At 46.7% G+C, this 16537-nt stretch overlaps 2 protein-coding genes across 4 annotated transcripts; both read left to right on the forward strand.

Annotated features, from left to right (window-relative positions):
- The first annotated feature begins 2225 nt into the window (after window positions 1-2225).
- ZFAND2A (zinc finger AN1-type containing 2A) lies at window positions 2226-5370 on the forward strand. 3 transcript variants are annotated; one of them, XR_013956865.1, is made up of 6 exons: window positions 2226-2403; window positions 3013-3107; window positions 3803-3934; window positions 4067-4218; window positions 4571-4664; window positions 5223-5370. XR_013956865.1 is itself a non-coding variant. In XM_080617859.1 (6 exons), the coding sequence occupies exons 1-6, from the start codon at window positions 2349-2351 to the stop codon at window positions 5230-5232; spliced, it is 534 nt and encodes a 177-aa protein (XP_080473985.1). In that variant the 5' UTR covers window positions 2228-2348; the 3' UTR covers window positions 5233-5370. The 3 variants fall into 3 exon arrangements, 2 of the variants coding, with proteins under 2 accessions (XP_080473984.1, XP_080473985.1); XM_080617859.1 differs by lacking the exon at window positions 4571-4664 and adding an exon at window positions 4699-4788 and having other exon boundaries at window positions 2228-2403; XM_080617858.1 differs by lacking the exon at window positions 4571-4664 and having other exon boundaries at window positions 2227-2403; window positions 4699-5370.
- Window positions 5371-5518: 148 nt separating this feature from the next.
- LOC308221031 (uncharacterized protein) lies at window positions 5519-16126 on the forward strand. The gene is made up of 3 exons (XM_080617847.1): window positions 5519-11906; window positions 13244-13389; window positions 15413-16126. The coding sequence occupies exon 1, from the start codon at window positions 6908-6910 to the stop codon at window positions 9098-9100; it is 2193 nt and encodes a 730-aa protein (XP_080473973.1). The 5' UTR covers window positions 5519-6907; the 3' UTR covers window positions 9101-11906; window positions 13244-13389; window positions 15413-16126.
- The last annotated feature ends 411 nt before the right edge of the window (window positions 16127-16537 follow it).

Consider the following 16537-nt stretch of genomic DNA (forward strand, 5'->3'; position numbering starts at 1 on the left):
TACATCTAATCTAAATCTCCCCTCTGTCAGTTTAAAGCCATTTCCCTTTGTCCTGTCACTACCTGCCCTTGTAAAAAGTCCCCCTCCAGGTTTTTTGCAGGTCCTTTTAGGTACTGGAAGGCTGCTGTAAGGTCTCCCCAGAGCCTGGCCAAAGGAACCTGGTGGAAGATGCTGCATTGCTGTACTGACAAATACCAGGCATATATGTGTGCTAAAAAGAGCAGACTGCCAAAGCTCTCCCTGGGATTGAGATCACCAGGGCTTGTATCAAATGGGACTCGAGAAGCAGGTCCTGCTTTCAGGGAGCAGGGCAGCTGCAGCCCAGGGGTGGGACCCTCAGCAGAGGAACAGCATGATGTCTCATGGGAACATCTACCACCGCTGCAGAACGCTCTTCTAGGACACAGCTGGACAAGGAGGGCTCTAACTTACACATTCAAAGCAGCATCAGCCTGATACCTTCCGCTGCTGGTTATAAACATGGCAAGAAGAAACTATGTAAATCAAAGCACAGCACGGCTTTACAGGCAGCCAGCCAGGAAAACTTCTACACTGGAAGCATGAAGCTGTCTTCTTTTCATGGGAGCAGGGGTGTTGTGGGACAGCCTTCTGATGGGAACAAACAGCTTTTAACATTGAGTTTGGTTTGTTTACGGCAGGAATTAAATGAAGTACTTTTATGTCTAATAGAGACTTGAATTGAGCGACCTAGAAAGTCTCTTCTCATGTCAGTCTCCAAAGTCTGTAGCCATGTGAGGCAGAGGGGCAGGACATTCTTCTTGGCACAGCACTGCCTTTCACACTGCCCCCGTCCTGAGCTGGTATCTCCCTGTGGGGCTATGCCCCACCCCCAGGGTGTCCCCAGGGTGGGTTGTGGATGCTCCCAGCACAGACCTGGCACAGCCATCCCTCGAGACCCTATGCAGCAAGCACTGCAGTGGAGGAGATTAAATCGGATTGCTCTTCACAAACCAAAGACCTGCAGCAGACTGAGATGCTCGGTCATCACAGCTGACCAAAGAATGGCATTAAATGAGGACCTTGGGTAGTTTTATGGATTCAGGAGGGAAAACTAGTATGTGTAGGAAGGCCTGGAAATGTCTGGCTGATGACACGGTATCATTTAATCCAGCAGGACTGTGCTGTTGGGAAGGCCACAGCACCGGTGTGGCCGTCTGTAAGCTGGCACACACAGCAGGAGTCACACAAATACCATGTGGCGAGGTGACGTGGAAGACAGATGAGTGGCACATGCCAGTTCCAGTGCTGACAGCACAAATTGGCCTTTGCAGTCACCACCTGCCTTCCCGAAGCTCCTTTTTGCTCTCATAGCTCCACTCTGCATCTGAGTCATCTGCTACAGAAGAAAGCCAGGTGTTTTCCAGGGAGAGCAGGGGCAAAACAACATCTTGTCATTTCTCAATCCCATAACAAACATCATTACACCAATAGTCCCCATCTCCTCTGTGTGAAACTAGTGTTGTTACACACATTCAAAGACCAACATTTCTAGCCTACACCTTGATCTCCAGGTGCCTCGTTCAAGCAAGGTAAGCATTTAACACCACAGACCTACTGGGAAACTTTTTATTCGGATGATTTGTGCAAACCCCCACAGCTGCAGCTGGGGCTTGTCCATCCAAACCAGTCCATACATGACAAAGTCCTGCAGCGAGATCCCGACCATCACCCTGCTGCGACGAGCAGACCCTCTCCCACCCAGGCCCATGGATTTGTTCGAAGTTTGACAGTGGCCTGAATGAAGCATCACAGCCCACATAGATGCTGTCTGAGCCCTGATGGAAAGATGAAATGAAAATGAGAAGAGGCAAAGGGCTGAGTATTCTCTGGAGCAAACCAGCCCAACAAGGGCTCTCTAGGCACTCTCACGTCTCCTTATTCGATACACGTGTCCCTATTTGGGACAGGGCACCCCTGCGCTCTCCCCCCTGACAGCACCTGCATAACGGGGAGCTCACAGCCGCGGGGCTGCCCGGGTCAAGCCCTGCCCGGGTCTGTGTCCCGGCCACCACCCGCTGTCACCCATGTCACCCATCCCCTCCCTGTGCTCCGGTCCCTGATCTGCCCTGTCACGGTCACGGCGCATGACTCAGCACTGCTCCCCGCCCGCTGATTGGTCGCCTGCCTAGAACGCGCCGCAGACGGCGACGGAGGGCGAGGGGCGCCATTGGCTCTGCCCTTCTGGATGTCATCCGTGGTGGCCGGGCTGGGCGGGAGCATGACTCAGCACGTGGGTACGGAGCCGGGCTGAGTCAGCGGGAGGTACATAAAGGCGACGGCATGCCCTGTGCCTTGTGTCCGGTCCGGAATCTCAGGGTGTTGCTGTTATGGAGTTCCCGGGGCTGGGTGAGCACTGCTCGGAGCGCACCTGCAAGCAGCTGGGTAAGGAGCGGCCTCGGGGCGCGGTTAAGGGCTCCCTGCGCGGCCTGAAGGGAGCTGTGAGCGGGGATCCTCTGGACAGCGCTCGTAGGATGGTGCTTAAGGGATGGGTAGCTTGTGTACTGGGGGGTGGAGTGTCCAGATTTTGCACCTTGAGTCTGTGAGGCGCTCTGGTTGCTCGCAGATACCAGTGCTGCTTCAGTGATCCCTTCTAAGTGAGTTGGGGGAAGGAGTAACAGCTGAGCCCCAGTGGTTTGTTCTCCTGTCTTGTTAAGGGATGCTTTCTAAAGAATAAAACTCCTCTGGGCCTGAGCTTTGGCTTTGTACTTCAATTCCGAAGTCCTGATTGGTGCATTGGTAAAGTTTCTGTGTCTAGGGTGCTGTCAGGGTATTTATGGCTTGTGTGGGTTGAATGCTGTGGATAGAAAGAGGGAAAGTGCCTCACGCTTTCTTCTTTAGTTCTAATATTTGTGGTGATGCTTTCTGTAGAGGTAACTGTACTTGTGACTAGGTAAAATGATTTGCTTTTGAATTTCTGTAGCCTTCTGTGAGTGCTCTTACAGCCGCTAGCTCTGCTTCATGAGAATGTTTTCTTTTTTACTCTTCTCACAGACTTCCTTCCTCTGAAATGTGATGCATGTGGGGAGGTCTTCTGTAAAGACCACATCCGTTATGATGACCACAAGTGTAGCTCTGCCTACAAGAAAGTAAGTTCTTAGACACGAGTCAGCAATTCACACTGCTGAATTGTCAAGTCATGTACACAGGCTGCTCTGAAACTTGACATGTGGTTACAGTAAAAGTAGATGAGGGAACCACAAGAGTTAATGATACAGCTGAAGTTTGAATATACAGAAATGTAACGTTTCAGAGGTCAGTACCTCTGTGTCTTTCACTTACACCACATTGTCCCAGAGAGAAGTGCTTTGTATTTTAAGTAGCGTATTGTGGCTTAAAGCTTCCTGCAGCCCCAGTCCTTTAAATTGGAGGACAGTAAATATGGAACTACAGAAGAAATAGCTAGAGTAAGTGGGGCCAGACTTTAACTTAGATTTATGGCCTCTACTTGGGCTTTGAAGTGTTAAAAGGCTGCAATTCCAGAAAGCCTAGAAACATACTTAAAGTCAACCTCCCCAGTATGTTGCTATAAATTGATATAGCAAAGTGTGCCTGTCTATTTCTTGGATAATGATTTGCAGTTACCTTTGAGAAGGTTGCCTTTAAAAGCATTAGTAAATGAGTAGAACATAAAATGCTTGTGAGTAGGCTACTATCACCCATGGGTAAGGGAGGGAAAGGGTAGAAAAATAAAGTTGCACTTCTAACAGTGGATGTGATTATCTTAAAGGTTTTTTCCAGCTTGAATGATTCTATAATTCTAATCTGTGCTGTATGTGCTTAGAATGTTCAGGTTCCAGTGTGTCCACTCTGTAATGCACCCATCCCTGTACAGAAGGGGGAAATACCAGATATTGTGGTTGGAGCCCACATGGATAAGGACTGCAAATACAACCCAGCACAGCAAAAGCAGAAGGTAAGGAAACTGCTGATAAAGTCTAGACTGCCTGCCTAATGCTTGTGAAGTTAGGTCTTCTGACAGCAGAATGTGTAGAAGCTTGCTCGGTTTCATCTTAATTCTAAGGCGAGCTTTGTGTCCTCTATTTAGATCTTCACAAACAAGTGCTTAAAGCCAGGCTGCAAAAGGAAAGAGATGATGAAGGTTGTTTGTGAGCAGTGTGGTGGCAACTTCTGCATAAAACATCGCCATCCTCTGGATCATGACTGCAAGGGGAGCAGCCACCCCATCTCCAAGGCAGGGTAAGCTGTATTTATGGTACTTTGAGCTCATTCCAAAATTTCAGAGCTAGCAGCAGGGGCTGGTGGGGAGCTCAGACAATAGGGAGTTCTATAAACTACTGGTCAGATCAATAAAGTATCCACTATTTTCTCCTTGTATCTCAAGCTTAGCTTCTGCAAGTCTGTGAGCCAGGATAGAAGCTTGTCAAATGCTTTCTTGAAATTCTTCCAAGCTTACCTGTGTCAGTGTCTGCTCATTGAGAAGAGGCACTGGCTAATTCAAGTACCCTTTGGGGTCTGGATCTAAATACTAAATCCTGAAGTTCTGCCCAGCACCTTGAAGTAACCAAGAGCAATAAAAAATATCTTTCAGGCAGATGTACCTTCGTTGTTCTGTGCAGTAGGACTTTAAGACTTGTGTGACAGATGGAGATAATTAAACTGGATGGAAGAGTGAAACTTCACAGGTGTGTACATAAGCCTGGTTGTATTTCTTTGTAGATATGCTGCTCTGATGAGAGCTTCTCAAGCTGCCTTCAAGTCAATAGGAGCAATTGGAGTGCCATCTGATGGGAATCTGCAGCACAACAGGTACAAGCTGTAGAAGGGAAAAAGACAAACATCATTTAAAAGTAGTCTTGTGTCAACACGATGTAGGAGTGCTGCTGTCCTGCCTCTAGCTGCTGTAGAGTTGGTCACCTTTGCTTGGTGTTGGGAATGTAGTAGAGGTGTTCTGACAGCACAACTCTACATCTTTACTTGTCCATCCTGTACTTCTTAAAGTTGCTATATAGACAGAAGCATTAGGACATCAAATTGTTTTAATGGCAGATTGGTCTTCCATCTCGTCTGTGTGAGGCTTGTTCAAGTTCTGGAAAAATGGTGTGTCAGCATAATGTTGAGGAGAGCATGGCAAGCACTGGAATTACAGTGAATGGCCCAAGTCCTTCCCTGCTGGGCTGGATCTGCTTGTGACTGAAAGTTTTAGGCATGTAACTCTTACAGTGTAATCTTATGTCTTTCAGATGCAGATGATACAGGCTTTTCATATCTGGATCAACCCTCTGTCTACGTAATCTTGTCTATAGATCTCTAAATTTTTCTAGGCAATTAACTTATTTTTGTATGATAGTGTTTTGTGCATTCAATAAACTGTTGTCCTTTCTAAGCTAACTTTGTTCTTGTATTTGGAATAAGATCTTAATATTCTGGAAAATACTCAGTGGAGGAAACTGGGCAGTGGTGGTAGGAAGGTGACTGAAATTAGTGAGAAAGACAGCCAGCTTAGCTTAGGTAATGCTAAGTCTCCCATGCTAACTATGAGTCTCCCAAGATGAAAGGCTGAAATACAAGCTGCTGTCATACATCTCAATCCTTTTGGAAGTGACCTGGCACACAATGCAGCATTCTGCTTGACAAATGGCATACATCAACATGAAGCAAGTTTTTATACAAACTGCCTATTGGTTTCTGACTGTCATTGGAAGTGCTTGATTTATAAAAGCCGTACCTAGCTTTCCTGGGCCCTCTCTAAGCAATTCACTGAAGGCTAGTGCTCACAGAGGCATGTGCAATGCAATTCTTCGTAATTTATTGCCCCTTAGAAATCTGGAATTGCATGGGTATTTTTTGCAGTTTGGAAGGGAAAAAGGAAGCCAGATAAAGCAGCGTTAAGTGTTTGCCTCCTGTAATGAGAATGAGGCCAAAACAGTGTTGTCTAGGGAGGCTGTTCTTGCTGCCCTCCTGAAAAGCTTAAACAAATGAAGACACAACAGATATGCTCCATCTATTATCCTGATCAGCTATCTTGGCTCTTTAAAACTGCATGAATATCCAGCTGCTTAGCTTGAGGCTTGAAATATTGTAGGTTGATGAAATGGAAATGTGCTGTTAATGAACAATGCTAATTCCCCAGCTGAGATCTAAGTAGACCTCTCATCCAGCTAATTGTGAGGAAAAATGCCAGGGCTTACTGATGGTGTCAGGAGGTCAAGACCTCAATTTCATGTGTCACTGGAGCAGTTCCTCTGCACACTGGAGCTGGTGGGCTGGAATGTTGGTTTAGGACTAACTGGAAGGTAATTGCAGTCCCTTGAATCAGCTGCAGCTATGAGTGCCCACTGCTGTTCTGCTGTGGTGGGAAGATGAGCAGTCTGCATAGCAGAAAATGCTGTGTTCCTTGACCTGGGAAAAATGATCTTTGATAAATACTGTAGGGGATGTGAGTGTAAGTGCTATAATGCTTATGCTTTATACAGCCTTGAGGTTGTACTGCAGCTGTGCAAAGGCTGCTGTGTGCTTCTGAAGAGGCTTATTCCTTAGAGTACAAATGCTGCCTAAAATGGTGTAGGCAGTTAGGGTCTGGCGGCCGGAAGATATCGCGCTGTACGGAAAGATAGGGCCCCTCTCCTGCTAGCCAATGGCGTTTAGTTTATGATGTAAGCAGACGGAAGTGACGTTATAAACCCAAGCTATATAATGCCGTGTCATTAAGCAATAAACGCCATTTGCCATCCACCACATTGGTGTCAGTGAGCTGATGGCCCGAGCGGCCTGGGGTTGGTCGCCGTGCCGTTCCTGAACCAGGTTGCCACGCCAACAAAGGCAACAAGTGGTGCCGAAACCCGGGAATCATCGCCTGGCCAGGTGAACGGCAGCTGGAGCGCAGGACCAGCCCAGCGGGGGGGACGCTCCCGGTCCAACAAGGAGAATGGAAGCCCTTGTGAAGGTCATATCACAATTACATAAGCAGTGGGGAATTAATTGTAAACCCGAAGATTTTACTCTCGCAGTTGCGAGGCTTTTGCAAATTGGGGTCATTGACCAGCCGGTGGATATTCTCCACCCCGAAGTGTGGGATAAATGCACTAAAGCATTAGCCGAGGAGACAATGTCCTCGGGTTGTGGGAAACACCTTAAATCGTGGGGGAAAGTCCTACAGGCCCTGCAGAAGGCCTTACAGGAACAGGAGACCTGGCAGGCGGCAAAGAACTGTTTGTTGGCCATCCCGAAATTGGGAGTCGGGGCGGCCACACAGACTTTGCACCCCCCAGACCACAACGATCCTGCTGAGCCCAAAGGCCTGCAAGAGGGCGACATGTCCCCTCGATTCCCGGGCCCCGACCCGCTTACGGAGGAAAAGAAGCGAGTTAAATCCTTCGGGGCTGGGTTAGCCGAGGAGGCCAGGGTCGCCGCGGAGAAACCAGAGTCAGGGGAAGTCTGGGCTAGGCCACCGCCCCCTGCACCCCGAGATGGCCCCGAGCAGAAAGGGGAAGAGCGGGGCGAAGATGCCCTTAGCGGGAACAAGCAGAAAGCGCTAGCAGTAACAAGCGCACACAAACGGGAAGGGGAGGAGAACGAGGAGGAGGAAGGTGGTGGGGGCGACCGGGAAGGGGAGGGGAGCGCGAGCGAAGGGCGGGAAGCCAATCAGAGTGGCCATCCGAAAAAATACGCTTGTAGGGCAAACACCCGGCCGAGCAGAGGGCGGGACGAACCAAGAGGAAGGAGCGGACCAGGAAGGAGGGGCGAGCCAAGGGGGAGGGAACGGCCCGCCCGCAAGGGAAGCAGGCAGGGCCGGAGCCCGACAAAAAGGTACTGGAAAGCGGAAGTAAGCAGTCAGTCGAGCTCCGACTGTGGATCAGACAGTAGCTGGGGATCAGACAGTGGCTGGGGCGAGTGGGTCACAACTGATTCAAATTTAGAGTGGCCGGAAACGGAGATAAACAGAGTCAAGAGCCAAAATATCCCCATGCAAATTAAAGAGGAACCGCGAGGGGAAGAAATCCCTCTCACGGACTGGAGGAAAATAAAGATTGCATGTGCTGACTGGGCCCCATCGGCCGCGTTAGCGTTCCCGGTCCGAGTGATGGATGGGGGACAGAGGATCCACTCGCCAATAAACCCTAAGGATATACAAGCGATTGTTAAAGCAATTGCAGATAAAGGGCTTAATTCTGCCATGGTCTCCACCCTCATAGATGGTGTCTTTGGGGGGGACGATATGCTCCCATTCGATATAAACCAGACTTGTAGATTGATCTTCAACGGGGCAGGGATGATTGTTTTTAAACAAGAATGGGAGGACAACTGTGCGAGACAACTAGCCCAAGTAACCGGGGCGGATCACCCACTGCATGGCTCCAGCCTGCAGCGGCTGATGGGTACAGACCCAACAATGATTACCCCCCAGGCGCAGGCCCAGGGCCTGCGGGCCCATGAAGTTATGACAACTACTCGCGCGGCCAGAGAAGCTATTCGCACAGCCTCTAGCTATACACAATTTGTGGATCACCTCCAGGCAGCGGTCGACTCCTTGACCCTGCCCGCGGAATCAAAAGGCCCGGTTGTTGCAGATGGCTTACATCAGCAGTGTAATTCGGCAACCAAAGGAATCCTACGATCACTGCCAGTGGGGTCAAGTATCGCGGACATGATTAAGCATGTCGCAAAAGAAGAACACCTAGCCCTGATTCAGGTGGCGGTTCGTACCGCAATAGCTAATGCGATGGCATGTTTTAAATGCGGCCAGGCGGGCCACGTTGTGGCAAACTGCCCTCGGTTGGGGGACCCACTAACAGCGCTTCCCCCGCGCCAGAACCGACCCAGAGGACCGTGTTGGGCCTGCGGAAAGAAAGGACATTTTGCTAAGGACTGTAGATCTAAAACTCAGAGAAATGGGAAGGGGAGAGGGCACCTGGGCTGCACACAGCCCTCTCCCACTTGGGACATGAGGCGGCCCAACTATGCCAACCCCGGATGGGGCGAAGCGCTTCCGAACCCGCTACCCCCTCGAGAAGCGACCAACTTCATGGTCCAACCGACGATCCAGCCGAATCAGTCCCTACCTCGGGGACAACAAGGACCACCCCCTGGGGGCGAGACCCCAGGGTGGCCCTGGCAGTAAAGTGTGATAACCCTCCAGTGGTGTCCGCTTAAGTCTATTAAACCGGACCTCCAGAATAAAGCTAATGAAAACTGTGAGGTTTTGTCCACAGGACCACATTATCGGACGTCCTCGTAACTTGTACACCCCAGTGGCAAGAGAGGACGACAAGTCAACAAGCATCCTGTCCACACCTGGGAGCTCCACACTGGCAGAATCCAAACAACGGCGACATAGACCCCATGGAGGGGGGCTACGATGCCATTGTGTGACCTTGATTTTAGGGCTTGTCACTATAAAACAGGTGGAATCAGAGTACCATCCCCATCGGCCATTCAGATAGGTCCTACGAGACCCTGCACAGGATGATAAAGTGATAAGGGAAAACATAACGTCAGGTGCCCCGGCTTTTACGATAACAATTGGCGACTTATTCCCCATAGTGGGAGGACCCAGATCTAAATCATTATGGGGAACATATTGGTATCTGAAGTAGTATTGCAAAATTGAAGGGGATTAGACCTGATGTTCTTACAGCAAGGGGGAGTATGTGCTGCGCTAAGGGAAGAATGTTGTGTATATGCGGACCACACCGGAATAGTGAGGGACACTATGGCCAAATTACGAGAGGGCTTGGAAAAACGAAAAAAGGAACGAGAAGCGCAACAAAGTTGGTTTGCATCATGGTTTAACCATTCACCATGGCTGACCACTCTGATATCTACCTTGATAGGGCCGATCATAATGATCGTGATAGCATTAATCTTTGGACCCTGTATATTGAATAGCCTCGTGTCGTTTGTTAAGAGCCGGCTAGAGAAGATTAACATCATGTTGATAGAATGCCGACAACTGCTTTAAGAACGTTCTTGTTCAAGATTTCCTGTTGCTACCCCCAGTTATGCCCCATTACTCTCAGTTACCCCCCAGTTATCTCTTGCTTAGCGTGCCTTATGTTTTCTATTCAAGTTTGTGATATATATATTTTTTAAGATTGTTATATTTTAGCCAATTTAATTAGGCATAGGGAGGGGGGAAATGTAGGCAGTTAGGGTCTGGCGGCCGGAAGATATCGCACTGTACGGAAAGATAGGGCCCCTCTCCTGCTAGCCAATGGCGTTTAGTTTATGATGTAAGCAGACGGAAGTGACGTTATAAACCCAAGCTATATAATGCCGTGTCATTAAGCAATAAACGCCATTTGCCATCCACCACATTGGTGTCAGTGAGCTGATGGCCCGAGCGGCCTGGGGTTGGTCGCCGTGCCGTTCCTGAACCAGGTCGCCACGCCAACGAAGGCAACAAAACGGAAATGTGGATTTATGGTCTTTGACAGGGGTAGTGTGTAAATAACCACCCTAGTGAGTTGTAGGCCTTTCATCTGAAGGGGCAGATAGAATGGAATTTTCTAGCCAACATGGAACAAAATACCTGTGCTATCTTATCACATTGGGCCAAACATTGATATCTTATGAGGCCGAAGTTTTTGAAGAAGGCTGAAGCTATATGGAAGACTAGTTTGCCAAACTACATATGTAGTGTAGGTGTGAGTTACTGCTGCTGATTCAACGTAGTCTATTTTTATGCAACCGTGGTCAAATTTGTGACGTGACAGTATCTGTAATACTGCGTTTAACCACAGGATGTCACAATAGGACATGCAATTAAAAACCACGATCATTATTTTAGGAAGTCTAAACACAGAAAACATACCTTCCCTATTCACATTGGAACGAAAGCTTAAATTAAGCCTCTAATTTTAGATACCACCACCTGCTCATTATCCTGTGTGCCCTAATGCCGTAACACATCCCTAGCATCTTGCTACAGTATTGAGACTTTTATAATCTTTCTATCTGGCTATGCCTTCCCAAACAATGCTGTGCACCCCACTGGTGGTGTCGGAAGGGGTTTCTAGTGGAAACCCTGTCCTAGAGGCTTTGTCTGGGACAGCAGGATTGGCACCCCATGATGAGGGGAGGAGGTGGAGGGAGAGGAATGGCAGAAAGTGTGATGCTGCCTTGAACAGGAGTAGGAAGCAGGTATACCTCTTCCTACCGGTGCATGTACAGGGAGCTACCACCAATGTCTGCTACCACAGCAGCTACTGGGATCAAACTTAATGAAAACAAAAGCCCTGTTTCAGGCTGTCACGAAAATAAAAGAAGCTCTATCTACATGTGCGTTTGTGGTAAATGTTTTTGCCCTCAAATTACCGAGGGGAAATGGGAGTGTTTGTGCACATGGTATTTATAGAAAATGAAAACATGGAAACCAATTTGTTCCCTAGAAGCCTAGTCCTAGGAGCTGTTTTCTTGCCCTTTCAAACCGCAGCGTCCGCCTCTTCCCATCACGTTCCCTCAGACCCGATGGGGACAGCAGATAACGCTGCCTCACACACAGAGCCCCGAGGATTTGCTGGCTGGAAGGCATCACCATTGTCCAGAAAGCAGCATCCCATTGCCTTAGCCACTGGCACGGCACCCACGGGGTGACACAGGAGCCGGCTGTGGAGGGCAGCGCTCCGGCTTGTGTGTGGGGAAACTGGGTGTCCTGCACGGTCCATGCAGGGGTGGCTGCTGCCAGATCTGCGGCTTCCTGTCAGGCCCTGGTTGGATCCCTGTCGGGATGCGGGCGGGCCCCTGTTAGGCCCTGGGCGGGTACCGGGCCTGGCGCGCATCACCCCGGCAACGGAAGGGCGGTGCGGTCCCGCCCCTTCACGGGGGAGGAGGTGGAGACCTCTTCCGTGGCGGATCTCGTCGCGGAAAGCTGACGTCACGCGCACCTCTAGAAGCCGGCCGAGCACTCCTCACAACGCGTGTTCCAGGTGGGCGCTTCAAGTCTGAGCGAGGCTTTCTATTGGCCAGCCCGTGGATTGGCATGGCGAGGGCCAATCAGGCGCCTCCGTTCTCTCCTTGTAGCCAGTGAGAGAGAGGGGGCGGGCCGCGGCGCCAAGCGTGGGGCTCAGTTAAATGTGCGAAGGAGGCGGGATCGTGAGGTGCGTGAGGGTAGCGGGTGAGGGAGAGGGTGAGTGCTCGGTGTCCCTCACTCCGCGGGGCCGCCATGAGGCGGGGGTTGTCCCTGTCCCGCATGGGGGGGTGAGAGGGGGTCGCTTCTCAGGAAAGGGAACGCAGCCCCGGGGTTCTGGGATGGGAAGGCACCGGGTCGGAGCCTCGCCAGCGCAGCCCGGGGCCTGCTCCGGCCGGGCCCCGCTGCATGTTGTGCCTGGAGTGTCCCTGTGGTGGAGGTGCCGGGGGTCGAGCTCTGTCAGGTGGTACAGGCTCTTACCACCTCCGGCTGTGAGTGTTAGGCTGTATGGGTGCCTGGGTTTTGGGCTGGTCTGTCTTTCAGAGTGTGCTTCAAACTAAATACTTGTGATGGAGACAGCTGTTGTGTTTATGCTGTTACACAGAAAGCGACTGTGTTGGAGCAGCTGTTAGAAGCCTCTTAAATCAGATTTTCTCTCAGAGAAATAATATGCAATTACAACTAGACCTGATTTTACGTCCAGGTTCCCTACAGCTCCTGTTTGCTTTTGCCCTCAAGTAATGGTAAAATGAAAGATAAAACTCATAAGACGTAATTATTTAAGCATGTTTTTCCCCATTAATCTACATAAAACCAGGAAAACTTAGAAGTTTTAAAGAGAACTTACGGTTTAAAACTATCTGTTTAGTAATCAGGTAGGCTTACTTTTTGCTTATGGGTATGTGTGTATGCGCATGTGTATTAATGAGATGACTAACAGTCACGTGTATTAATTTTGAGGAGAGGTCTGACTGGTGTTACCTGAGGTGGACAACTGATCAAACAGATCAGTGCGATGTGCTATAACCTGCAGCAAGCACAGCGTCTGTTACGGGGGATTACTGCCAAGAGGGTCAGGGAAGCGTTTCACGGAGTGGGGCCTGAGAGGACAGTATGTGTTGAGTTTTCTACAGGAGAATGACATTCTAGTTCTACAGTAGCCTAATTATGCTGTAGTCCCAAAGGAAACAGGATGGAAGTTCTCCAAAATGGATAAAAATTCAGTGCGGATGTGTGTTTTGTAGTTAAGTAGCCACAAATCATTCTCGCACTGGTGTAATTATGATATCCTGTATACCAGATTGATGTTTAATATAAAAAAAGGTTCTAATTCCAGTTTGGTGGTTTCTGTTACAGAATAGTTCTGGTTTAGAATGTCAAAAACAAATGTGGAAAAAAAGAAAAAGAAAGCAGAAAAAAGAAAACAGCTAAAGCAGTGTGTGGCCCACAAGGGAGAGATGGAATCAGAAACTGAACCAGAGAAAAAGAAACAAAATCTGCAGGTAAGTTCTCCCATTTTTGACTATTTAATTCAATAAAATGTAGATATATCGTTACCTGTGATGTGAGGGGTTCAGGATTCAGTACTGAGGCTGAATATACTATTTGATTCAGTAGCATCAAGTTCCTTGATGCAATATACCCAGTGTGAAAGCTAAAAGGTGAAGATAAATTAAGCCAAATGTAGATATAGTTGTATCAGGTTGTACATGTTTGCTTTGGATGCTTCTGTGAAAGAGTGGGTGAGAGAATGTGGGTGAAAGGTGAACTAAATGACTTGAAGCAACTGTCATATGGCAATATAGGCATAGCATAAGTCTTCATGTGATCCTGAGTGGCTGGAAAAACATGAAAAGTATTTTCTTGGAAACCCTCTTGATTTTTGGGCAGAATGTCAAGTGGCCAGAAGGTGTCAGCAGTCTCTTTGTGTTATTGAACATTTTATGAATTAATTTTATAAGCATGAAAGTAGCAATATTGAGTTGTTATTTAAGTGGAAACTTAGAGCAGTAAGGTTTTTTTGATGGAAATGGTACATAAACAGGGTAATTCAGTTCTGCTGCTCTGAGTGGTTACTGTAGAATGCGGATCAAAGAAATATGAAGTGGTTTGATAATGTCAAGAAGCAGAGAAAAGAAGGCAAAGGACTTCCAAGGGACTTTTTCTCAGGACTTCTCAAGGTGATGTTAAGCCATGGTCTTAAAAACTCTCTTAGGTTTCCTGACCTAACATAAAATAGATGTGAAAAGCTGTTCATTTATCATGAGATGTATAGGTCAATGGAGATCATATAAGTGAAAGGTAGTACTTCTTATTTCGTTATTAGACTTTAATAAAGTCTAATTGGCAAGAATATTTTTTGAGAGGTTTTTCATGCATAAGCATCTCTGGTTATTACATTTAGAGTTTGTGAAGCGTACTATACTGAAAGCCAACCTACTAGCAGTAGCTAGTCAGAGGTCTGTAAATTCATGCAGTTATGAACTCAGAAGAAATGTTCTTAAGTAGGAAAAGATTGCACCTTTGTCTGTATCAGAGCAAAACCAGGAAATCTGGTATTTACAGCTTAATAAAAGGGAATGTTTCTCATTTTCTATATAGGGTGTGTATTATAGACTTTAGGTTCACAGTACTATAATTCAATTTGCATGAGAATAATTTTCTAGCATAAACCAGTGTGAATTTGAAATGTCAAAATTAAAAATATATTGCTTGTGTCAATTTCATCTAGAAGTAGAAAAAGTCCCTGTTGGGCTTCAAACCCTTTGCAAGTGGGACCTTGTAGGACCATTTGATGTCAAGTGGTAAATTCTTGGAACCCCCCCGTTTTTGTTGGCCATGCAGACTGTAGGACTGTGAAAGAAAAAGCAAGTGCGAAATGCAAAGAAGAATCCTTAATGCTACTGAGGAACACTACTAGGCACAACAGTTCCTGGAATTATAGAAGTTGGTGTCAGTGGGTGGCTTAAACATGTATATAGTGTTCGTTTTAGGGAGTACCATATAAGGTCTATGACAAGCCATTTTTTGGCGTCAGCTTTATAAGCTGTAATTGTTGATAGTAGGAAAGTGTAAGTTAGTAGGCCACTTTTTTTCTTTTTTGTTTCAAATGGCTGTAGAGAATAAAAAATGTTTAGGCAGATCTTAAAACAATTTTACTTCAGAAATGATTAATGGAAGTTACCTCTTTGCCAGTTTATGATTGTTGTTCAGGATGTATGCTCCCAGCTTTGGGTGATGTACTCAGTTAAGTCACAGTGGCAGTTATGCTTCAAAATGCTTTTGGTCACCAAACCTTGACAGCATGGAAAATGTAGTAGAAAACAAGGTAAAATTGTTCTGTGTGTACAGGAAGATCAGGAGGCACTCTGAGGCTGCAGTGATATGCTTAGTTAGTCGGGATGGTTCCAAAGAAGAAATTTGGAACAAAAATTGAGGCAGCTGCTGAGAATGTTTATTTTGCAGCCTTACTTTAATTTTATTTCTGTTACTTTAAAATAAACTGGAACCTTGATATATTTACAGAAATTCCTGAATCATGATGACTGGACTCTGATGAGCTGTGATTGACTTTTAATGCGGCAGCTGAATTAAAGAAAACTTTCTTTTGGCATTCTTAAAGTAAGGATGGGTAGACTCCAGTTTCTCCTAAGGAGTCTCATATGTGATGGAAAGAACTCAGAAGATAGCTATATGATACATTGCTTTTGGTGGGAGAGAGTTTTCACTGGTTCATTAAGTCACTTTCCTGTGATTTACTTTTTTTTTTTCCTATTCTAGTACAGCACTTTTAGTCTCCAAAGTGGAAAGTGTAAATCTCTTAATTGATTTTGTTATAGAGCTGCAGGCAGGCAAGCTGAAATGTATCTGAAGTGACTGGATTTAGTGTACATTGGTCATTCCTTCCTGAAATTTGTTTCAAAAACTCTTTACCAGCCTAATACCAAAGCATTTTTCCTTGGAACAGCTTGACCTTTCAGAGTAATCTTGATGTTTTATTGATTTTCATCTACTCAATTTCTTCTATTTATATTAAATAGCGATGAGCAATTCAAGACCAATATAAATGTTTTCATGAATGATCTTACAACCACACAGTTTTAAATGACACATGTCTAGTGGAGCTGAGCAACGCAAGTTTTAAAACTTAATTCAGACCTGTGTTTATTCTGACAGATTTGCATAATGTTACTGTTTTATTAAGCTACTTGGCAATAAACCTTGGATTTTAAACATTGATTTTATTGTTTGTTTTATTTAAATGCCTGGACATCAGTTTCACCTTCTTCCTTTCATTGATTTTGTAGTTTACTAACATACTCGTATCTTAATCCTTCTGACAGTTTTCATTTATTCTTTTGACTTGTCAAGTGACACAGGCATAAAAAAGAGAGATTTAAATTGTGCTGTCTTTACTGGTGGTTTGAAGTTAAATACTGGCTTCTAAAAGAAAAACTTTCTGAAGGACCTTGTCCGAGACAAATCAATGTTGTTTCAGTTCTTTGAAAAAAAAATCTTTATGATGTTGTTAACATGTCATCTTGAAATAACAGAAGAAGCATTAGAAGTGCTTGTTTGCAATTCCCTTGTCTGGCTTCTGTTTATGGATTTCCTCACTCTTCAAAATTTCAGCTGCCTTAGCGCCACAAA

Source organism: Psittacula echo (genome assembly GCF_963264785.1).
Source record: "Psittacula echo genome assembly, chromosome: 5".
In the NCBI taxonomy this organism is placed as follows: Eukaryota; Metazoa; Chordata; class Aves; order Psittaciformes; family Psittacidae; genus Psittacula; species Psittacula echo.